General features: G+C 38.6%; 1 protein-coding gene across 3 annotated transcripts in view; it reads left to right on the forward strand.

Annotated features, from left to right (window-relative positions):
- LOC110018083 (structural maintenance of chromosomes protein 5) overlaps positions 1–26178 on the forward strand; it is a 111993-nt gene that overhangs the window by 33474 nt on the left and 52341 nt on the right. For 2 of the 3 annotated variants that reach the window (XM_020715308.1, XM_020715309.1), the window contains 3 exons: positions 7755–7900; positions 18275–18386; positions 18461–18616. In XM_020715308.1, the coding sequence (XP_020570967.1) occupies positions 7755–7900; positions 18275–18386; positions 18461–18616 (414 nt within the window). Of the gene's footprint in view, positions 1–7754; positions 7901–8611; positions 8661–18274; positions 18387–18460; positions 18617–26178 lie in introns of those variants that run through there. The other variant, XM_020715310.1, reaches the window with a different exon arrangement.

The raw sequence follows: 26178 nt of genomic DNA on the forward strand, positions 1-26178 counted from the left end.
TGCATGAATTTTCAAGCATTTTAAGCAAGAAATATTTTAAATTTAGATTCACAATCACTCGAACCCCCATTTCAACAAATTTTGATAGTTAGACTGAGCGTTTATAACCCAATGACTCTAAAGGTTATCCAATTTGAGTTCAAATCAACCTAAATCAATTAGTTACTTAACATGTAGTCTAAAGTTTTAGTGCATCAATTAGATGACCAAATAACTTAAAATTTGGCATGTTTTAATTGAAATGAAGTGTCTCGATGAGAGAAATTTAGTGAACTCAAGTTCATTCACTTCAAAATTATATGTGATTTAAGGATTCAATGTTGATCGTCTAATAGAGTATTTTGAAAGATTAGCCAAATTACTAAAACATCCCTCTCAAAAGTTATAAATAGGCTTTTTTTCTTCACTTGAAGGAGGGAAAGGAGAAAAAATAGTACGTTGTTTATTAAAGCTTAACTCTTAAAATCCCGATAATTTTCGTCGGTCACCTGAGCTCGTCGCCGACCTCCAAGGGTCTCCTTCGACCGTTAACCAATGTCAACAACCAACAACTATTGTTTTGAATGTTATATTACGACTATTATTGCATCTTGAAACTATGACTTATGTAACAATTTATAGCTTTTGTGGCCTCCACTTATGGCTTGGTAGCTCCACAATGAGTGTTATAACGACCAAGTATGACTTCTATAATCAATTACAACTTCTATAGACAACTATGATTGTTATAGGCTCACCACGACTATTATGGTTAGCTATAACAATTATAGCCTCAATTATCCTTAACAGTTACGTCTATTGGGTTATTTTAATGTAGTTATGATTTCAACATCATTTTGTAATCACACATTCCCTAATCTAGGTGAAGAATGGATCTTTGCACTTTTATTTAGCTAGGTTAGGCCCAATGATTTTTTTCATTTATCAGGTTTTTCATATAAAAGATTTTGGTTTCTCCTCCCATGATTTTATTTTACTTATATGTGTTGAATCTCCGTGCAATGCCAAGATGTTAAATTATCGCTCTGTCGTCGCCATTTTTCTAGCACGCAACAATAGTATTTTAAAGGAAAAAAATGATAAGCATTGTAGTAATTTTATTTAAACTATATGTAAATCACAATATTTACTTGTAAATCATAATATTTACTTTGCATAATAGTAATAATTTTGACCATAAACATTTAGTAATAGTTAGAGTCATGTATAGTAATAGAATCATAACATTCACCTAATTGGCAATAAGAGCTTGAACATGTACTTTACTTTTCATATTATAGAGATTTTTCTATACTAACTTATACTAGTCAATATTTAATTTATAGGTCTTAGGAGCATTGTCTAAAAATTTAACTCAACTCTGTTTGATATGTTCTTTATCAGCACAGTGAAGTGTAGGACAAGTCCACTCTTGTTTGAAGTGTAAAGCTATTAACTTATCTCAAGCTGATACATACTCCATTGATACAATGAGGCGTTTGTCATATTTCTATTATTATCTATGTTGGAAAGCAAAATCTTTATCACGTGGATACATTAGTTTCCTCAACTAATATAAGTAAAAATGGTAATTCCATTGCACATATAAGTATATCTTTATATTGTTTCTTTTTTATTCTACTCTGCTTAGAATGCCTATTTATAAGGAAAATTATAGTGTGTATGCTTTATTCCAACTAAAGTAAAATAAGTGAGGCATAATGCAAAATATTCTTTATTCCAAGCAATATGAAAGATCACTTGCATGAGAGATAAATTATTATGACTATGGTTATGGTTTGATCACAATAAAACATATAATGTATATAAATTGACCAGGATGATAACTATAACAATTAAATGCAATTAATCTAATGAAAAGAAAATATTACTTAAATTTAGAAATGTAATCATCCACGAGAACTTGAATTTTGAACTATTTTTTTAGCTACAATATTGCACCTTAATTGACTCCTATAAACTGATTACATTAATCAAGTAAAAGAAATATGCAAATTAAAGTAAGGGTCTGTTTGGGGAAGCTGCAGCTTATCCAGCTTATCCAGATAAACAACTTATCCTGATAATCTGCTGATCAGTAGCTTATCCTGATAAGTTGGCTGGTTGTTTGGTTTGTGCGTTTGAGAAACAACTGATTTTGGATAAATAATTATTCCGTACCTGTTCTGGATTAGCTGTTTGGTTTGTGCGTTTGATTAGTAACTGATTCTCAACTTTTTCTAGATAAATGACCAATTTGACACTCAGCTGTTGTGCTATTTGTAACAATACTGCAATGATTACACATTAGATATTTTAGAACCAATAAAATCCCTTCATAACAACACAAAGAACATATACACCTCATTTAATAGGGAGTATCAGAAAACCTAATAAAGAAAAAGAAATAACATGTTAAATTTACAAGTAAAAGAATGACAATATTCATTTAAAAATGTAGAAGCACGCCACGAGTAACATTGTCCTGTTGGGGCACCATAGAACCCCGAGCAACATTGTTCAGTTACCGTCAAATCTCGAGCCACGTTCTACATAGAGCAAAATTTTCCATTTGGGATATCGTAGAATCAGCCGGCCTATTTGCCCACCTGAGGGACTTGCAGTCGTCCGGTCCGTTTGCTCACCACGTGCACCTGTAAAACTGCCGACCGTAGCTACGTGGCCGGTGTGAAGTAAGTAACAAAGATGACAGTCCGAAGCGGCATAACACTTGCCTGGAGATCCCCAAAAACCTGGAGCTCATCATTCTGCAATTATTAAAGATAGAAAACGTCAGTCGTTAGATTAGATAAATTAGAAAAAAAAATGTTGAACATGAAAATAAGACGCGGTATTAAATCAAGAAACGAAGAACTAAAACATAAAAATAGAAGAACACCACAAAAAAAGGTGGTGTGGGGGCTCAAATAACTCACCACGTCAACAAACGATTCTGTCACTATAATATGACATGTGACCTTGTAAAGAAATGAGTTCTTAGTTGCATTTAACTCTCATGTAATTAGCCTCCATGTGTCACATGTCCCAACCACCCAAAAAGGCCATTCAGAGTAGCCTAAAAACCTGCTAACCCGAGAAGAACAAAGGTGTTTGGGTGCCTTCACTGTGTATATATTTCGATGTCATCAAGTGAGTTCGATCAACGTAGGATTTGTAATATTCGTACAAGAGAATGATTATCACCACAACTTTTCCTCTATTTATCAGTTGCTAACAATCCATCGTGATAAATTCTCTACGAAGGCAATAAGTGAGAAGCAGAGAAAGTCAGAAAGAATATAATAGTACCAAAGGGAAATTATAATGAGCAGAGCACAAATTAACATCCACGTCGCAAACGTCCAATGAAAAAAAAAGGAGATAAACAACTTATGTACATAAAGAAAACATAACGAAAAAATCTAGAGTAAACAAAAGCAACACATAATAACTCCACAACATCATTGGTCCATACAAAAAAGCTAATAGTAAACTCAGAGATCGGGATCCATTTGCATGAATATCTCCCTGCGTGTCGGGTTTTCCAACAACTGCAACGACTTCATGTAAAATACCTTTTCCGACTTAACTTCAGGATACATATCAATAACTCGAATAAAGTCACGTATGAAGGGGTTCCGTGAAGTACTGACCTGACTTTTAAATGATTCTAGCAGTTCTTTTATTGAGCTTTTGATGAAAACTGCTCATTCCTTTTTCTTTGCTCAAACTTAGGCCGCATTAACTGGCTTGTGCACTCCTGCTCCCTCTGACTTTGGGCTAGGGACTCCACCAGAATCACCTAATTGCTCCACCTCCGACTCATCCAGAATGCCTGTGAAGCTGTGCTCACTTAGGGTGAACGCATGAGTTTCCATTGCAACAACGTCACAGAACATTTCAACTTTTCCTCTTAAACTGGATCATTGTCATTGACTTTGAACTTCCTACCGGTTGGAATTGCCCGCAACAAATGAATATTCTATTAGTTGAAGCAGCGTCATAGTAAATACAGTAAAATGGGAAGCATTCATCGGATAGGTTATAGCATGTAATTTCTCTGCCCACCATGTCTCAGAAGCATCTATTGTCCGTTTCACAGGATCCCAACCCAATTCTGTAGATCCCCTTTTCAGTTCCTTTCATACCTTCCAATTCTTCTTTTGTTGGTCTTACTTGTTCTTAAATTTCATCCTATCATAATCCCTTCCTGTCATTTTCTTGAACTTTGTCATGAAATTTTTGTACCCTTCGTTGTTGAAATAGGTGGTGTGTCTATTACCCAGCTTTATCTCTTTCAAACAAAGTTCGTAAAAAAAATAATAGTGACATCATTATCCCACTTGGTTGATGTTTCAACCTTCTCGTTCTTACTCATTGAGTTTCTTTAAAAAGAAACGAAGCGATAGAAGAGAAAAAGCAAAGCAGTAAAATCATGACGAAAAAAAAACATATAGATAAACTTCTACATAAAGCAAACACTTGAAAAAACGACTATCACACACCCAAAGCCAGGAGATCACACCCAAGCCACCTCACACATCCACCTTAACCAATCCACCACACACAAGCCACCTCACACACCCACCACCAACTCACACGCCTAAAGCTAAGGCATTATACCCAAGTCATCGTAAAGGCATCCACTACAACCAATCCACCACACACTCACCACCTCACACACTCACCACCAACTCACACACCCAAAGGCAGGACATCACTCCAAAGCCACCGTAAAGGAGCATCCACCACAACCAATCCACCACACACAAGCCACCTCACACACCCACCACCAACTCACACACCCAAAGTCAGGAAATGCATCCACGACAATAAATCCACCACACACAGGCTACTTCATCACACCCAAGCCACCGTAAAGGCATCCCACCACAACCAATCCACACGCCGGCCACCTCACACACCCACAACCAACTCACACACCCAAAGCCAGGACATCACACCCAAGCCACCGTAAAGGCATCCACAACAACCAATCAACCACACATAGCCACCTCACACACCCACCACCAACTCACACTCCCAAAGACAGGACATCACACCCAAGCCACCGTAAAGGAGCATTTACATATATACCATAGTTTCTATGTATCTGCATACATACCGCCAAATTCTTTTGCATGTATAGAAGGTAAAAGAAAATGGGGATGCAGCATTTGTACAAAAAATGAGCATTGACATACATTCCACCTGATTCTTATGTGTCAAATTGCGGCATTTACATTCACACAACCCAATTCTTATGTATTTACATGTCTAAAACCTGAAATTTACTTTTTGCATTTGTACCAACCAAATGCTCCATATCAAATAAAAAAAATATGACAAACTGTAGAGCATGTTAAATGAAGGTGGTAAAACTGATAGGCACCAAAATATCATGGCAATGCTAACAAGAATTTTTGGGGCCGTGAAATCTCTTTTTCCATCTCAGTAGAGAACCGCAGAGAGGAGAAATGCCCCAACCATAGATTATTCTGGAGAAGAAGAAGAATTGCATTTACATTCTCACATCCTACGGATGAAGGAGAATCACAGAGAGGAGAAAGAGTATCACAACAACGAAAATAACCTAGGGCACGAGATGAGGGACGGTAGAAAGGAGAAGAAGAACCGCATCAGATCGATCCAGGAGAAGGAAAATCACAACATAAGATTGCACGGGATGAGAGACAGTAGAGAGGAGGAGAATCACACCAGATCGATCCAGGCTTGGAGAATCACAGCAGAAGAATTGAACGAGGGTATTATTGCGATAGATAAACAGATACGTGGGACGCGAGCTACGACCCGCGTTCCGTATCTAATAGAAATAAGAAAGTACGCATCCTGAAACGCACGCCAAACACACAAAACAAACACCCACACGACGTTTTGAAAATGCACAAGCAACAAATAAGCTGCCCCAAACTGACTCTAAATTTAATTCCCAATACCTAAACACATCATAATATTTTTCGTAAATTAATAATACCTTGCATATATTTCGACTGTTGAAAGCTGATCTAGAATGGTCCATCATGATGACACAAAAATGATCCAATTTTGTCCCTCAACTATTCAAAATTAATCTCAAATTTGCCCCTGAGTGCTAATTGTGTTCAATTTTCAATAGTTGGGAGATTAAATTGGAGTATTGCAAAACTTTGAAACTAAATTGGTCACATTTGAAATTGTTGGGACCATTTTGGAATTCACTCCTTTATTTATAGCTTTATGTATATAAGCAAGTAATCAGTTATGGCTTTTTGACTCCTTTCTTCATAGTTGATATTAAATTACTTTAAAAAAAATTCGTGTCTTGGCTTAGTTCAAGTAATAGTAAATATATTATTAATTAATTGTCAGTGAATAATTTTCTCATTCGTAATAGACTATTATTTGGTAGCATGCATCATTCCAACTAAACGGTTAACCTAGAATTAAAGACCAACTCAAATTATTCATTTTAAGTTTAATTTTAAGGAGCTTGGTTATTATTATCTTTTAATTTCGGATTGCATGCAAATAGAAAATAAAATTTCCTTATTTGGCTAAGATTTTGCATGCTTATGGAGGAAAGATGCGAGGAAGAAAAATAAATAAATTTTTATAATACCTCATAACATTGAGAATTTCCAGGCAATTTTAGATATGGAGAGGCCCACGAGATTGTGCAAGCTGGAGAATATTATTTGTGAGAATATGGTTTTAAAAGTTGAGACGAGAGTTTAAATTAGCGCACTTGAGATTATGAATATATTAACTTAAGAATAATAGGAGAGATTTATCCTTGCCAACTAAGGTTATTTTCAATTGATGATGAAAATCATTAGAAGATCCTTATTTTTATCCATATGAGTTATTAAAGAAAATAGAGAAAACTTAATGAAAATCTAGATGACAAGCTATCAAATAAGTGATTTATCCTTTATGGCAAACACTTATAACCTACTTATATAAATTCTTGTCGAAGCAGTTTTTCCTTCATTCAAAATCATTCCGTAGATCCAGCCTTGGCTGTACAGGGTATTTTGGAATGTGAGAATATTGTGGGAGGATCTCGATCATCCTTGGTTTATGCCACGAATCTTCTCTCTCTTCTAAATTATTTGGAGGCAGTTTTGACCTATTCAAACCAGCCCTTTTCATGCCTGTCCTCATCCATTCGGTTTTAATTAGGTGAATTGCAATTATGCCCTCCAAACTTTTATTTGTAACCTCTATGCTGTCTTGATGTAACCTCTTGTGCTCCATGGGTACTGTGGGCCTTTTGGACTTGTCCTGACTTGACGTTGGGCTGGAAAATTGACTCTATCATTTTGGTGCTAGAGCCTTTGTGTCACTTACAATCCACAAATGGAATTGGGGATACACCAGTAAGATGTAGCTGGTTAACATGTTAATTGCTAGTACTTGTTGTGTCATCATTAACCTTTTTTTTTCTCGAAGTTGAGAGGTCTTGTTCTATTTTAAGGCATCTAAATTTATATGATGACAATATTTATCCTGAAATACCCTTTTAACAACTCAAGCTGGGTTAATACTATTTGAATAGATCAATATAGAATGAATGGCCAACCCACTATGGAAGAGGTAGGCGATCAAACGTTCTAAAAGAGGGGAATTGAATATTTACCTATCATAATTTCTGAATCCATTCTGACAGAATTATCATATTCTATTATTTTAGATTTATTTTATTATTTTAATGTTTGCACATTCCAGTGTTGCTTGGCCAAGATTTATTTAATGCTGTTGAATTCGAACTTCAGGTTGAAACCCTCAAAAAGAAACTGCCTTGGCTTAAATATGATATGAAAAAGATGGTGTACAAGAATGCACAGAATCAAGAGGCAGAAGCAAAGAGAAAGCTGGACGAAGCTGCTAAAATGATGAATGAACTTAAGAAACCCATTGAGTATGTTACCAATTATAAGAACTAGTTTTGCTGGTTCTATTGAGGATTCTTCGTTTGGTTGGAACAACATCTATATTATTTACATTCTTCTGCTAGAATATGTCATTGAATTCACAGGTTTTGATAATGGGTATAAAAATTTATGTTTATTAAATATTTTGTTATATGCTAACTGGGTCTGTTGAAGTACATGGAAATTTTTTAGTTAGATAGAGTAACTCTTAAGAAGAATAGTAAATATAAGAAATCAGTTGTTTTGCTACTGGAACTCTATCTTCCGATTATGTTCCATGTTAATTCGGCATAGATTTGAGTTTGTGATCATTTTTCAGCATACTCCTTGTCTTTTGAGGTGTTACCATTGTTATGATTTATGGTTTCCATTTCATCAGAGATCTAGTGTTTTTTTTTTTAACAATAACATTGGAAGATTTAAGATTGCTGATACAAACTGGGCTTGGATTCCATTGAGAAGCATGATACTTTGGCAATTATTAAAGTTGAATATTGGAGAATTAAAATGATATGCATTTAATATCTTATTTTTTATAAAAAAGTTGTTTGTTGGATAACAGTCTTTGTACATGCGCATGCTTCTTGCATGTATAATGAAGATGCTTAGTTGACATGCTTGTGGTGGTGTAAGGTCAATTGCATGCTATGCATATATATGCATATACAGGAGTAATGTTGGATGTGTTTGATTTGCAGAAGGTTATGACCATGGAGATGTGCTTCATTTTGTAGAAGCAAACACCAGGTATTGACTTGCCATGCGTTATGAGTTTGTCAAATCACAATAATGCCAAGTTTTCTATTGTAGTTTTTTTGTTGGCATGCTGACTTCATGGATATGGTGGTTATTGAATGTTGCGGGGCTTTGACAGGGAAGCGGTCGCTCAAACCAGGGGGCAGGAGTTACCACTCTCTTTTTTTTCCTTTGTTGTCTTTTTTTGATCCCTTACCTATCTCTACTTTCCTTCCTTTTCGATGACTCCTATTCTAATTCTTGCCTATTCTATGCTCTTTTTCTATAAATTTCCTATTTTACTTCTTGTTTATTTTATTTTTTAATTTCCCTTATATATATATGTGATGTTTTGCTTAAGTTAGGAGTTTTGATTTTTTTTCAGAGTTCGGAATTCTGCTGGTGGCATTTTCTTTTTTTAAGGGTTTTTTACGATGACGAGAAGTTGCTTCGACTGTAATTTTGTCCAAGGTAGTGACTATCTCCATTGTTCCCTCACCTTCCAACTGTCGTCGATGCCTTCTTGCACCTCTCAACAGGCCGCCGACCTCCCCCACACCTTCTAGCAGGCTGCCAACTAGCTTTCGCTCCCTTTCTACGACTGCCTAGTGTTGTTGCTTCCTCCGACCACCATCCAGTAGGCTGTCAGCCATTCCTGTACTCTTCTTGCTTCCGTGAACGCCACCCTGCAAATTCTACTAGGCCGTCGACCTCCCCTGCATCCTCCAGCAAGTCGCCAGCCAGCTCCTCTCTTTTCCGAGTAGTTGTCCACACTGTTGCTTCCTCTTACCACCTCCAGCGCTCGTCCAACAGTTGTTGACTCCTTCTGATAGTACTTTCCCGTTAGGCAGCCACCCTTCCAACAGCTTGCCAGCACTTGCAGCTCCACTTCTTGCACCATTTGGCAGCCTACCACAATTGCTGCCCCCCCTCCGACGCTGCAACCCTAGCAGTCCTTCATCTTCCGACAACAACCCGCACTCGCAGCTCCCTCCACTTACATCCATGGATCACACCCACCTAACCGCCGATGTATGCGGAGATTCTTCTTTGTCCATAGCGGGCTCTTGCTAGTCTTGTTGTCATTGTGTTGTTTTCATTGTTGTTCGAGTCTTGATTGTACTTCTGGCTGTTTGCTTAATAATATTTGCTTCTATCCGCGTGAGTTGAGTTAACCTTTTTATTATTTGATATTAGAGCTAGCCTGAACTTAGTTCTATCCTAGGATTCCCTAGAGCCTTTTTTTTTCTTCTCATTTTTTTTTATTCCCGTATCTTTCTTTTGCTTCCTCTCTTTTCGTTCTTTCTTTTTTTTTCTTATTATTTTTTCCGCAGATCTCAAACCTTCAATCATGGCTCCGAGGAGATACATGCCAGACCCCACCCAGGATGAAATACAACGGGATATCTGTTGTCAGCAACAGAGATTGACAAAGATGGATGATGGAACCCAGGGGGTGATTACTCTCGATTGTGATATGGAGAGTCGAAAGGGAGACAGGGGCGAAGATCTGAATACGTTCCACAGTGAAGACATCAATGATGAGGAATGCTGATTTTGCCGCTTTGGTATTCAATATCAGATTTGGTCGAGATAGGAGCCCATATTTGGGGGAGACAGGGGCTTTGACATCAAAATGGATCTGCTAGAGTTTGAGAGTGGCATGGTTCAAGATGACTGTCAATTGATTACAATCAATAGAGCAACTCTTCGAAATAAGGATGTGCTTTAGGATAAACGAGTGAAAGTTTCCTGTCATCAAGTTAGAAGAGAGCGTCTCTTGTGGTGGGAAGACTTGCAGAGGCAAAGGAAAAGAGAAGGCCATGATAAAATGTTCAAGTGGGAGAAGATGAGGAAAAAATTGAAACGGAAATATCTCCCACCTTTTTACCGCCAAGACATGTTTCTGAGGCTCCACCACTTGCAGCAACGAGATCTCTTAGTGGAAGAATCCACCGCATAATTTGATTAGTTACAGATGAAATGTGAGCTGGTCAAGCCAGAGAAACAGACGATCGCTCGGTATCTTGGGGGGCTTGATTCTTGCTATTTGTAACGGGGTATAATTGCAACCCTACTGGTCGCTTGGAGACGTTCAATACTTATTCTGACAACAGTCTTTAGTTAGGCAATCACTTACAACTACAAAAACCGATAAGTGTCCTTCTGGAGGAGCTAGCATGACAGTACCAGGAAATGACTGATAGGATAAGAGGGAAGAAATAGGAGAAAGATAAATCTTCCAATGCAGTACAAACCAGGAAATCATTCAGGTACTACAGTTATAGCCACATAGGCTCCCGTTGTCCCGCGAGCGTGGTTGTCACAATCACAGACCAGTGCGCCGTTGAGGAGGTGGACGAGGAGTCAGAGGATAGCCAAGAGGAGGAGCTTCAACTCCAGGGAGATGAAGAAGAATTACTAGTCATACGAATGGTTTTGCAGTTAGAGCCGGAGCGAGATCATTCCTGGTTAAGATCCAATATCTTTCGCACCAAGTGCATGGTAAAGGGCAAGGTTTTGCAGCTTAATCTTCAACAGGGGGAGTTGTGAAAATGTGGTGTTCACATTGGTGGTGAAGAAATTGGGATTGACCACGCAGAAATATCTTATCCTGTTCCCTTACCTGCTGAAGAAAGGGTATGAGATACATGTGGATTAGTTGTGCCTAGTAGAATTCTTGATTAGGGATCGACTACAGAGCAAGTATGGTGTGATTTGGTTTCGATGGACGCCTGATACAATATGTTGGGAAGTCTTTGATTGTTTGACAAGTAAGACTCAACACAATTGCTTCAAGAACACTTATTCCCTTAAAGATGGAAAACACATTGTGTTATTACCCGTTAAGGATGAAGAGGTGGGGGCAATACATAGGAAGTATTAATGCCACGAGCCATTTTCATGCAGTCAGTTCGAAATGCATCAGTGGCAGTGATATTTATTTTTACTAGATTGGGCTCAAAATAGTGAGATACCAACACTACTACAACCACTGCTACAGGACTTTCAGAATATGATGATTGACAACCTTTTGGAAGGATTACTACCACTTAGAGGCATTCAACACGCCATTGTTCTCATAACAGGATAAGTACTGCAAGATCAGCTCACCTACAAATTAAGACCTCTGGCGGCAGGTGCAAAATCTCATCGCAAGGTGGCTTATGAGAGGGAGCACCAGTTCATGTGTTGTTCTTGCCTTGTTGGTGCCTAAGAAGGACGGGTCGTGATGGATGTGTATTGAGAGTAGGGTCATCAACAAGATCACCTTCAAGTACCAGTTTCCCATTCCTTACCTGGATTATCACTTGGACTAGTTACATGGAGGCAATATCTTTTCCAAGATTCGCTTATGCGATAGATAGCACCAGATACGAATGAGACCAGGAGACGACTGGTAAACTACTTTCAAGACATGCGATGGTCTATACTAGTGGACGGTTATGCCCTTCAGCTTTTTAAATGCATCAACTCTTTTATGAGTAATGAATCGGTTATTCCGGACCTACATTGGGAAGTTTGTGGTGGTCTACTTTGATGATATTCTGTTATACAACTGCTCCCATTAGGATCACTTACAACACTTGAGGGAAGTGTTTGAGTTACTGCGAGTAGAGAAACTATATACCTAGCGGAAGAAGTGCCACTTCATGATGAACCAAAAATGCTTTTTATGTTATATTGTGTGTAGTGTAGGCATTCAAATAGACTCCACAAAGATTGAGGCCATCATAAGTTGGGTCGCCTTGTAGTCGTTCATTGTGCTGAGACAATTTCTGAGGTTAGCATTGTTTTATAGGCAATTCATCTGGAACTTCGACATTGTTACTGACCCGCTGACACATCGAAGGAGGTGTCTCAGGCACTAGTTCTAGTATTATTGGATTTCAACCAACTATTCGAGGTACAGTGTTATGCATCTGGAGTAGTATTGAGCTAGGGGGGTCACCTCACTGCCTTTTTCAGTGAAAAGTTAAATGATGCTAGAAGAAAATACTCAACATACAACAAAAATTTTATGTATTATAAGAGTTTTGGAGCACCGGAGTGATTACTTGTTGATGAGCGAGCTCATGCTTTTTACGAATCACAAAGCTTTGAAATTCCTTAACAGCTGAAGCAAATTGAAGAGCTGACACACCACTTGGGTGGAGTTACTAGCATTATTCCAGTTCGTGCTTAAGCACAAGGCGAGAAGCCTGAATTGTGTAACACATGCACTGAACTGTCGTCACCTATTGATCACGTCGATGCAAACTCGAGTTGTGGGTTTAAAGGCAGTAAAAAACTTGTATGAAGCAGATGAGGACTTCAAAGAAATCTTGAAGCAATGTCAGGAGAAGCTGACCAGGTAGTACTATCGAGCTTGTTCTACCAAAGTAAGTTATGCATTCCTAGATGCTCGTTGAATGAGACCATTGTTCAGGAGAGCCATAGTGGAGGATTGGCAGGATAGTGCTTTTTTATTTAATATTAAAGATTTGAGTGCGATGTGGGTAAATTTGAAAGTTTCAATGCGAGATATGTAAATACATAACAATTTTGTGCCATGTATGTGATACGCCTGGTGTTAAAATTGGCACACTTTTCCACAAAAATTAGGACAACAACAATAACAACAACAAAGCCTTAATCCCACTACGTGGGATCGACTACATGAATCCTTTTTCTTCATTGCGTCCTATATTTTTTTTTAGTTCTAGTAAATTAAAATCATTTTTAATACGATAAGCCCAAGTCTTCCTAGGTCTACCTCTGCCTTTCTTAACACAAGTCAAATCTAAAACATCTACTCTCCTAATTGGATCATCAGATGGTCGACGTTTAATGTGACCAAACCATCTAAGACGACTTTCTCTAATTTTGTCCGTCACAGAAGCTACACCAACCCTATCACAAATATATTCATTTCGCATTTTGTCTATAAGTGTAAAGTCACTCATCCACCTAATCATTCTCATCTCGGCAACACTTAACTTATTATTATGCTTCTCTTTTAAAACCCAACATTCAGTGCCATAGAGCATTGCAGGTCTCACACCGTCTTATAAAATTTTCCTTTCAGTCTAAGCGGTACTTTTCTATCACATAAAAGGCCCGAAGCATTCCTCCACTTCAACCAACCAACTTAAATTCTACTATTAACATCCCCATCGCTTTGAACAACAGACCCAAGTTATCTAAATCATTCACACCTTTTAATAATTTGATCACCCAAAGTCACACTTCTGTCACTAGAGCTATTACTAGCTTTGAACAACGGACCCAAGTTATCTAAATCATTCACACCTTTTAATAATTTGATCACCCAAAGTCACACTTCTGTCACTAGAGCTATTACTACTAAAATTACATTCCATGTATTCAGTTTTAGTTCTACTTAAACGGATATATTCATTTCGCATTTTGTCTCTAAATCTAAAGCCACTCATTCATCTGATCATTCTCATCTCGGCAACACTTAACTTATTATTATGCTTCTCTTTTAAAGGCCAAACATTCAGCGCTATTGAGCATTGTAGATCTCACCACCGTCTTATAAAATTTTCCTTTTAGTCTAAGCGGTAATTTTCTATCACACAAAAGGCCCGAAGCATTCCTCCACTTCAACCAACCAACTTGAATTCTAGTATTAACATCCCCATCTACATCACCGTCGCTTTGAACAACATACCCGAGATATCTAAATCGTTCGCACCTTTTAATAATTTGATAATGAAGGGGTGCAACACGAGAACTTCTCAGGACGTCACACATCCTAGTACTACTCTCGCCCAAGCACGCTTAACTGCGGAGTTCTGATGGGATCCGGTGCACTGATGCTGGTATGTTCCACTCCTCAGTAAATGGAGTGCAACACGAGGACTTCCCAGGAGGTCACCCATCCTAGTACTACTCTCGCCCAAACACACTTAACTGCGGTGTTCTGATGGGATCTGGTGCACTGGTGCTGGTATGGTCGCACCCGAGAAATTAGGACAAACACAAATTTTTATTGCAATAATCCAAACAACTCACACAAATACAAATGATAAGGTCCTACAATTTGAGAGGTAGGCGATCTCTCCCAATTCCTACAATTCAAGTGGAAGGAAATCTCTCCCATCACCACCCAATCTCATGCATAAACCTAACCCTAGACATAACTAGCCTATTTATACCCAACAATAATTATAATAAAAAACTAATTACCTTTAGACATACAAAAGACAAATTTGCTTTTAGGTTAGGCGCCAACGCAAAAATACTCCCTCCTAAAGACACCTTGTGCTCAAGGTGGGAAAAGTAAGAGTGTTCTTCCTCCCTCTCAACGGTCTCTATTTCTTCATTCTTTGCTTCCTCGTCATGCACTATGAGAACTTGTAATCCTTGATCATTACAACGGTGTTTTGGGGTAAAATTCTCATCACACTGAAAACTTAACCCCTTAACTTGCTTCTCCTGAATCTCTGTTTTTGTAAGGTGCTTGAGTATTGATCCCGGTCTTGGTCTTTTATTCGTGCCCCGTGCAGTCTCCCTATGAACTTCTACTGTTTGAGCTTTTGTTATCGTCGTGGTTGTAGCAGTTCGGTACGATGTTCCGTGTTGCTCCTGCTGGCCTTTTTCATCTGATTCGTCCTCTACCATTTGAGCTAGCTCCATCATCTCCCTCAATTCTTGCTGTCTCAATAGTCGGAGTGATGCCTATATGTTGGGTTTTAGGCCCTTCATGAAATTTCCATCAAATCCTGTTTCAGAAATCCCCCTCAACCATCTCGACAATAGCTTAAAGCTTTCCTTATATTCCATGAAAGTCCTCCCCTGAGTCAAGACATAGAATTGCTCGTGTAAGTCTCTTTTTTATATTGTTCATAAACATTTCAACAAATAATCATTGAATTCCTCCCATTAATAAATATTGTATCTAGTCTCCCTCCACGAAACCAGGTTAGAGTTTCCCTTCCAAACATAACATTTCTGCCATGAGTTTCTCCTTCGCATCTTGCCCATTCACCGCGAAGTATTGCCCCACCCAATACACCCACCTATGTGTGTCTTACCCCTCGAAGATCAACATTTTAACGTCCTAACTCTAACATCTCCACCCAAACTTCTTCTTTCTTTGTTGTTTTCTCCCATGAATCGAGGGCAAAACTCTCACCTTCAATCGTAGCCATATCCCCTCCCTGCTGCTCTCTTTTCTTTTTTTTTGTTTTTTTATACTTTTTTCATAATCTCTTCTCCATGTTTCGACCCAATCACCTCTATCAAAAATCTCTAATCCACCCATAGTCAGAGCCTTAAGAAATCGTTCGTGACGGTGGATGCTTTCCTTCCCATGTTCCTCACGTTCAATATATTTTCCTTTCGATTTAGCCAATGAATCTCTGTCCAACGCTTGGGTAAGTTTGCAAATTGAACCGGCAGTAAGGTCTTGGATTGCATTTCAATAACATTCTTTATCATCTCTCAAATTTCCCCTATGCTCTCAAATCAGTCATCCATTTGAATCTCCAAGGAAGAACCCATCATCTATGGAGGCAAACATTTCGTACCTCTTAGATTCGATTTTGCTAATCTTTTCCTCTATTTTCTTATTCGAATAAATTATCTATATTTTTAGTTGTCATTATTCCCAAAAAAAATTTTGATCACCAAAAGACGACAGCACTTGCGCATTATTAGATGAAGAAAACAATTGAAAATTCCTAAATTTCAGAGTTGACACTGCAGAAAACTACACGGTGTGGTCGCTCTACACCACGTTTACACCATGTTTCTTTCGTTACCTGCTATGAAATTCGCAACTGTACCACACGTGGCGTGCCACAGTCCCACCCTCAGCACCCTACAAACTCTGATTCACGCGGTCTATCACTTTCCTTTGAGTTGAAGCCGCGTGTTGCTATCACGGGGAAATAATTGAAAGACGCGATCCTTCCTACGCGAATTGGTAAGCCATGATCTCCTTCGTTGCCTTCCTAGATCGCAACAATCTCACTGTATCTTGAACGTCAGTCATGTTGGCACTGTCATTTCGACTGTATCGGCCTGTATCTTGCTTTCTTTCGTAACCGCGACGCTTCCATTAACTGTTTCGGTTGTGGTCACCACGATCACTAAACGTATCGATCCCTTTGCTTTCTGCTACTACGACTGTATCACGATCAACTTTCCTAGTGCGCAGGGTTCTTCATTCCGCATAAATAGTCGTGGATTTCCTTGTCATGTTGTGGATCGAAGCTATGGATCTCGATCATTTTTCTTTTATTCCCAGAACTGATTGCTCTGATATCAATTTGATACGATCTTGCGTCAAAATCGACACACTTTTCCACAAAATTTAGGGCAAACACATTTTTTTATTACAATAATTCAAACAATTCACATAAATACAAATGATAAGCATCTATAATTCGAGAGGTAAGCGATCTCTCCCAATTTCTACAATTCGAAATGTAGGAGTTTTGTCCCAAACCCTTAACCTAAGACTCGCCACTCAATCTCATGCTTAAACCTAACTCTACACATAACAAGCCTATATATACCAACAATAATAATAATAAAAGACTAAATTATCCTCGGGCATTCCAAAGACAAATTTGCTCTTAGACTAGGCACCAACGTATCAGTATGTAAACACCCCTTTATTTTATTATAGTAGCTTGCTGTTCATTATTGCATCCCTTGTATTTCCCATTTTACTGCACAATTGAGTCTCCAGGCCTCTGTGTTCTTCCGGTATCTCCGCTGCCATCTATTTATTTGTTTGAAATAGCTTGTTTTACCATTGTGCTACCTACGTTATAGTCCATCAAGGTGTTATCGTAATGTGGCTTTACTATTCTGTACGGTCAATACAATTCTTTACCCCGGCATTCTCTGCTCAATTTTTTCATTCGGAAGTTTCGTTTGGTCATTAAAAAGTTGATTTTTATGAAATTTGACATTATGTTTTTCTTCTATTATGAGTATTGGGAATGTGGGCTTTTGTACTTTTTGTGTAATCACCGTGATATTAATCTAATGAAGTTTAGGAAATTTTTATTAGGGCTGCAGACCATCAATGGAAAAAAATTCTTAATATTCGAATATAGTAATTTTATGCGTTCAACTTCTGACCAATGATGGAAAATTCTTCTTTATGTTGGGATATAGTAGTACTATAAATTCAACTGTTGCAATCAAAGCACCAAGTTATATAACTGCATGATATGAAAGATGATAGTGACAACTTTCTTTTCCATGATTTCTTCTTTTGAAGTTGCTAAATAAGTTCATGAACGTACTACTAGATAACTGCCTGTTTTGATTTAAATATGTAGGTCTTTTGGATTAATGATCATTTGGTCATTGCTTGTTTAATTTTAGTGTTATTTAATTTTCATCACTTACACAGAATCTTATGGTAAGCACCACAACTAGTTTCGAATCGAAAATGTCAACCATCTGAGTTGCTTTTGCACTGGGACTTTGCTGCCAATTAATTACTCGTTTTTTTTGGAGGCATCATTACGCTTTTTGCCACATTTAGATCTCATCTGGCTTGGTTGCATCAGGTTTTATGATGCCTAGTGAGTTATTTATTGCTATTTTAAAGATGTAACCATAGTTTATTGATGTCAATGCCATTATTATTGTAGGAAACGTAAGATGGAAAAAGCAGCTCAAGAATCAGCTGTTAAGAAAATTAACGAGCAAATAACCAGGAATTCAAAGAAAAGGATGGATTCAGTAGAGATGGAGAGCAGAATGGTATGCTGCCTGGTGTTCTATGAAGTTATGGTTAGAGTTTGATTTGTCATAGTGAACATGTGTATGCTTGGTAGGGGGCCCAAGTACGAGCCAAATATGAAGAAGTAGATGATTTAAGAAGGCAGGAGACATCCCGTCAGCATAGGATATTAAAAGCCAAGGAAGATTTTGCTGCCGCTGAAAAGCAACTTGCTGACCTTCCAGCATACAATCTTCCTAAAGAAGAGCTAGTATGTTCCTTAACTTTTTTTTCTTTATATGTGTGTGTGTGTCTATATATATATATATATATATATATATATATATATATATATATATATATATATTGAAAAAAACAACGCGGGGACACACACGGTACGACACACACTAAAAAATGTAAAAGATGGGTACATATAAAAATAAAAAGAAATCCAAAAACCACCCGGGCGCTGAAAAAGTGTGCGTCATCCCAATCTAGTCTTGCCTTTGGCTCTAGTTCTCGGTAGGGATCCAGCTAGCAGATTGGTAAGGTGTCAACTATTACCCGTAGTAACCAAAGTATCATCCATAAGACTCCTGAGCTCTAGTAGATCTCCATTCCAACATCTCATCACTAAGTAGCAGTAACAACAGTTTCATGGGGGAGATCCTCAGGGGCAACAGACACCTCATGTCGGATTACCAACAGTAATACCCATAATAGGTTCTACAATATGTGAAATATGAGTTGGCGCTACACCAGATACTTCTTGAAGAAGTGAAGCTGCGATACTCTCCTGATTATCAGTCTGAACACTATCATTTATAGATAATAGTCTATCAGTATTGTTTTGTATGGAGTTTGTAGGTGCCAACATCGCATCACTCGCAGTAACAATAACAACAGTGTCATTGGGGGCGGGGGGGGCCTTAGGTGCAACATAAACCTGGTACTATCCTCTTCAGGTGGAACTAAAATGTCCATAACAGTGGGTTTAGACCCATTCTTATTCACTTGAACCCTAGATTTCAAGTTAGGATAAAATTTGTGGCATTTAGCAAGGATATGACCAAACATCTTATAGTGGGTACAATATGGGGCTTTGTCTTCCATGACGATTTGTTGCCAATAACCATTATAGATTGTGCCCAACCAGACTTCAGTAACATCAGGTAAAATAATATCCTTTTCCACAAGTATTCTGGCCATCGAGGGTCTGGTTAGGTTGAAAGTAGGCAAATCTTGTTTCAAAGGATCCCCAAGAATGACCCCAATAGACTAGAGAACCTAATGATGAAAAAAATGCAGCTTGAGACCAGACAAACTAAACCATACCGTACAGTGGGAGTTTCATGATTTGGGTCGAAATTAGGAGATCACTTGAGTAACTTCATTGATTTGCCTTCGATATTAAGATATTTCTTGGAGAAAATTCTGGTGTAGTCTTTAGCCACTGTTAGTTGGATCAATACACGTCTCCTATCCATGAGTCTCACTTTTCACTTGCCTACTAGCTTAAGGTCATTAACGCTATATCTGATGACATCCATAGGAGGGTGTTCCCACTGAAATTTTCTAATAAGAGCAAACTTGAATTTTTCTATCAGGATAGAAGGATAGAAATTTCTGATTCAGGATAGAAATTTCTGATTCAGAGAAAAAGATTGTTGTTTTTCCACTTTTCCTACTTCCCTTCTTAATATAAGGACAACCATCTGTATCTTCACGAGATTCCTTATAACTTAAGGGGAAACCCACTGCGGATTATACCTGAGGGTTACCCACAACGTGGACAATTGAGACTGTCTGGTTCAACCAAACAAGGAGGCGCCATCAGAGCAAGGGAGCTGTCGGGTTAAGCTACAGCTTGCTGCGGCAGGAAAAACAGTGAACCTCTGTCGCAGACGCAGCACGACGTGACGAGCGCGAGCGTCGAGCAGACCCGAACGCGTCGTCGTCGAGACGCAGACGAACGCGGACGAAGACGAGGGAGAGTCGACGAAGGAGAAAAGAGCGGAAGCTTTGAGCGACAGAATCAACAGCGATCTCCATTTGAAACCTACGAAACCCTAGCAGAGCAGTCGCCCGCCATCGTGCTCATATATATATATATATATATATATATGTGTGTGTGTGTGTGTGCGCGCGCGCGCGCTTTACTGCAAGATTGAGCACACTAAATATAATATTAGTAAATGAAAAAGAAGAACTGGCATGTCTGGTAACATTGTTCCTTCTTAACATACGTTTGAAGAGTCATCTTACCTCGGACCTGCCAAGTGATGCGTGTCTTCACTCCATTATTTCTACCTTTAAATGACCTCATCTCTAATGGAATTGCCTACTCAAAATATTATGGACTTCTCCATATGAAAGTTTTCCCACAACAACAAGTATCTGATTATGTACATAACCTGTAAAGAGCTATTAAAGTTCTTGACAAAAAATAATTTTCAATGGCTCAATTTTTTTTTCCAAGCTCACTATTTTCCTCTATACCTATATTTGATTTGGTCAAATGCAATAACCACAACTAAGGATGGGCACGACATTGCTCAACCTAGCTTATCAAAAGTTAACTATCGCTCTTTTTGCTAAACAAATTGCGCCATATTTGAAGCATAGAAATTTTCAGAAGAGGACATTTACGATTGATTGAATTGAATATAATAAAAGACGATGGATAATTGGTATGTCATCACTTAAATCAGGTTTGAAATGCCTTGGCCTTGATTAAATTTGCTCAAACATCGTTCAATCACAAAATGCACTATGTCGATGCATACATAACATTGAAATTGTCCAGGAATAACACTCATATCGCCCTATCCATCACACAAAGGTGACAATTGAATGAGCACGAAATGTCGACACATGATTCGAGATGCTCATGGAGCTAATTCAAAAAAAAAAAATGTTTCACGTCTAATTAAATTTATAAGAAAATTATAGTCAAATCCAATCCTCAAATGCTGCGAGGTTGGTGCTAGTGTTCTTATGTTCATGCTTAGTCTCTCTTGCATGGCCTCTCTTTTGCTTCGTTCTAGTTAGCATCTCTTTCCGATGATTCCTCTCTTGTCCTCGTACGCCAAACTCCACTCGAACAGTTCAATCGTCGAACGCCCTTGCCAAATATCCTTTTTGCATGTCTTGTTTGCCTTAGTCACCGCTGGCAATATATTGGTTGTGACTGAGTTTGAACTTGGGATGATGTGAATGATGATGACGGGTTTGATTGGTTATGTGATAAGTTGCGGGAGATAAGGAGAGGTGGGCGAGTGTGTAGTACTATGAGGGAGAGTTACAGGTGTTGACCAGTGGCTTTGACTTTTTTCGGAAGAGGAGATGATTAAGTTTGATCAGTCTTGTGAAGGTTCCAAAAATAGTTTGGTGTAATGTGATTTTCATTGTTAAGGATAGAGAGAGATTAATGTGTGTGTGTGTGTGTGTGACATGGACTCCCCCACATGCTAATTATGTGAAATTAAATGTTGATAGTTGTTGGCATCCTGATTATGTTGCGGTTGGGGGTTTATTTAGAAATTATGAGGAGAGATGTCTTTGTTTTTTTGCTTCCCCAGTAATTGTTGAAACTCCATTGGCTGTAGAATGTTGGGAAGTTTATTTGGCTTTAGTGGTGGCTAACATTTTCAATTTTCATAAATTAGAGGTGGAGATGGACTCTAAAATGCTTTATGACTCTAAAATGCTTTTATGATATTTTGGTTGGTACCTCTTCTCCACTTTGGGATTTTGTTGGTGTCTTTAAAAGAATACTAGCTCTTATAGATGATAAACATCTTGAGGTTGATTGGAAGTTTATACATAGAGAGGGCAATTCCCCTGCCGATTGACTTGCCAAACATGCAGGGGAGATCTGTCACGTTGGCATACATCTCACTGCCCCTCTTCGAAGACTCATCATTGGGGATACTTTAAATCTTCCTTATGTTCGATTCTAAGTTTTTTATGCTTTTTTATCCATTAAATGAAGCTATATTCGGTTTGGCTGGGCATTACTGCCTTTTTTTTCTTGCGGTTCCCTTCTATTTTGTTTGGCTTGGCTGTTTTTATCACTTGTTACAGGATGTTCTCTTTTTTTTTTGGAGTCACGGGCTGTGCTAGAGTCCTTGCTCACGGTCTTTTTGGAGATATCTGCTATATCGAGGACAACTCTTCTGCATGATTTGCTTTGTTTTTTCTCTTTTCAAGATACTTTCAAGATATACAAGTACACAAGATTACTCTTTTTTGACTTTTTTGGTTTTTGAGTATACCTATATTTTGGAGATTCTTTTTTGGGTGAGTTATACTGCGGGGCGAGGGATCCCTAGGGGCGAGTTAATTGTATTTTTTGTGTTTTCTAGATGGGGATCCTCTCCTCCTCCCTCTCCTTGTATCTTTTTTTAAATATTAACGCTTAGGGAGCCACCGCTGCTCTTTCCAAAAAAAAAATAAATAAATAAAATAATATATAAAAGTAATTCATTTGAATCACGTTTCGTTCGATGATTCTCCGGTTGAATTGTCAGTTTTATCACGGTCGAAACAGTTGAACCGGCCCGCCCGGTCCAGAGCAAAATAATACGACTTAACTCACAATTTTTATATTGTTGAATGTCAGTTTCATGAGTGATACATCAGATCCGTGATGTTTCAACAAATAAAGTATTTGAATTTATTTATTTATTTTTATTTTAATAATTTTTTTTCAGTATAATTGCAAGGCTTGAATGGAGTTCCCTTGCATATATCAATGTGACCTAAAAAACCCCAAATCCCTATCGAAATCTCTTAAAAAAAATTGCAAAACGTGCAATTGACATAATTTCTCCTCCGAAGAATCCGCCTTATGGGGTAGAGCTGAACCAGAAGGAACAGTAGTACCCACAATAGGTTCTACAATATGAGAAGTGTGAGTTGCCGCTACGAGTTTTACTTCTTGAAGAAGTGGAGCTGCGAGGTTCTCTTGATTATCAGTCTGAACACTATCATTTATAGGCAATAGTTCATTAGAATTGTTTTGTATAGAGTTTGTAGGTGCCAACATCGCATCACTCACAGTAACAACAGTGTCATGGGGGGGTCTTTAGGTGCAACAAACACCTCCTGTCTGGTAGTATCATCCTCAGGTGGAACTAAAATGTCCACAGCAGTGGGGTTAAACCCATCCTTATTCACTTGACACCCTTAGATTTCAAATTAGGATGAAATTTGTGGCATTTAGCAATGATATGACCAAACATCTTACATGACCAAACATCTCCAAACATCTTACAGTGGGTACAATATGGGGGTTTGTGTTCTATGACGATTTGTTGCCAATAACTATTATGGGTTGTGTCCAGCTAGACCTCAGTAACATCTGATAAAGTAATATCCCTTTCCACAATTATTTTGGCCACCGAGGGTCTGGTCAGGTTGAAAGTAGGCAGATCTAGTTTCAAAGGATCCCCAAGGATGACCCCAATAGAGTAGAGAACCTGATGGTGAATAAAATGCAGCTTGAGCAGGTAAACTAAACCATATATATATATACATGCATGTACATATATAATATCTCTCATGTCGTTTCCCACGCTCGGCTCTGTTAGGGTTTCGACCCATGTCGAACCCTAGCAACCCTTATTGCATTAATCATTTCTCCGGCATCGTCTCTCAGTCCTCCCTGTGGCTTGCGGCTTCGAAGTCCACTGCTGGTCGCGTCTCGTCGTCTCTATTCGAAGCAGACAGATCACATCTCGTCGCCTCTTTCGAAGCCGACGGATCGCATCTTGTCGCCTCTGTTCGAAGCCGACAGATCGCATCGCGTCTTCCTCCTTCCTCCTTCGTCTTCCTCCTCACAGAAGCCGACATCTCGCGTTCGCATTGTCGATTGCGGCGGATCTGTGTCGATCGATCTGAAGAAATTGCTTCAGGACGTTCCTACGTCGCCGCCCTCGCCAGTGATAACCCCGTCTCCGCCCCTCTTTCGAATGTGTTTCCGCAACGATACCACGACAATTTTGCTCTTGGCATTGAAATCGAATTTCTCAAAAAAGCTTCCCGAAGAAACGACAAACCTTTCTCACTGAGGCAGAGATCTCCACTCTAGCTGCGTCCTGCTGACTGTTCTTAGTAGGTAAGTTTCTTTATGGAAACCCTAAACTTGAGCTAATTCGAATGGACTTTGAGCAAATGAAGCTGAAATGGGGTTGGAAAATCGAAAATTGGATGGTCGTCACATTCTTGTTCAATTATTAAATGACGAAGACTACACCCATTTGTTTGCGAGAAGAGTTCTTCAAATAGAAAATCAGGTGATGAAGGTTTTAAAATGGACGGTGGATTTTAACCCTCGTACTGAACCTCCTACCATTTATGTTTGGTTGCGCTTCCCAGGTTTGAAGATCCACCTTTTTGATCAACCCCTCAAAGCTGACACAGCTACGGTAAATCTGACTCGACCTTTAGAAGCCATAATTTTGATAGAAAGAGATATTACTTTACCTTTTTTGGGATAAATATGGATTGTCACACAACATCAGGGATTTTGGGAGCAAACAGAACTTGAACGTATACCACTTTATTGTACCCACTGCCGTATGCTTGGACATTCTCCTTCTCAATGTTATCAGTTGCATCCGAATTTAAAACCTTCAAGTAAAAACGCTTCTGGATCTGCCCCACCTCATATGCGTCCCTCCTCCGCTCCTGAGTGCATTCCACAGACTATTGAAACACTGGCTGACACGATGCCACCTCCCCCCCCCCCTACCGGTAATACTGTCTCTGTTCTTTCGACTGATATATTGACAGATGGTTTACTTGGGTTTGATAATCAGGATAATATTGAAGCTCTACATCCCCAGGATGCATCAGGTGTTGAAGAGACATGCTTACAACCTCTTCAGAATCAGAATGTTGTTACTGTCAGTCATGAGCTGGAGGCTCATTCTCTCTCACTTGCTCAACAATCTATTGACCACACCGATCAGATGAGTCAGTCCTTCCTCGGATGAGGAATGACAGTTTTACACATCTAGAAAGAAAAATAAGAATGGAAGCACACCCCAGCTTGAGAACTTAATGGATGATACTCTAGTAACTTTTGGTAATGAAATGATACTCAACAATTTGTTAGTTGTCTCTGCTCCTAAAACCAGAGGCAGAGGCAAGACCAAGCTGGCTCGTGCCTAGCAGCTTATTTCCTATAAGTCTTGTTTTTTTGTGTTTTATTTTTGTTTCATCAATTTAGGATGCTATTGTCTGATGTATCGTATGGGTAGGACACCTTTTTTTGGGTCCTCTCATACAATCTCTATGTATCTTTTCTATTTCAATAAAATTAGGGCGTTTATAATATATATATATATACAAATGTATACAAATATATTATGAAAGCCCAAAACGGCTAATATATTATATACATGCATGCACATAGGCTATGAGAAAAACAACTTTGATAGATGTCATAGTTTGTTGTTGCTAGGATTAAATCGTGGAAGTTCAAGGAAGGGAGTGGCTTTAAGTCATGCAGTTTATATCTGAGACTTCCATAGGTTTCAGAATTCATCTCTTACAATGATTATAGTTGGTGTGTATATGGGAAAAGGTGCTAGGGGAGGTTGATTGCTAGAGCAGCTAAGCATACTTGTAGGAGCGTATGTATATATGCAAAAAGAATGAGTGAGATGTGATTTGTTGGAGTTTGCACAATGTGTGTGAAATGCTTGGGATTTAAAGCATGGCTTTAAAGAGAAAAGAGGTAAAATATAACATGCAGGGTTTCTGTTTGTATATAAGAGAAAAAAAGGCACATGTTAGGAATTGGGTGTTGCATGTTTGACGGAT

The sequence above is a fragment of the Phalaenopsis equestris genome, unplaced genomic scaffold (genome assembly GCF_001263595.1).
Source record: "Phalaenopsis equestris unplaced genomic scaffold, ASM126359v1 Scaffold000002, whole genome shotgun sequence".
NCBI lineage: Eukaryota > Viridiplantae > Streptophyta > Magnoliopsida > Asparagales > Orchidaceae > Phalaenopsis > Phalaenopsis equestris.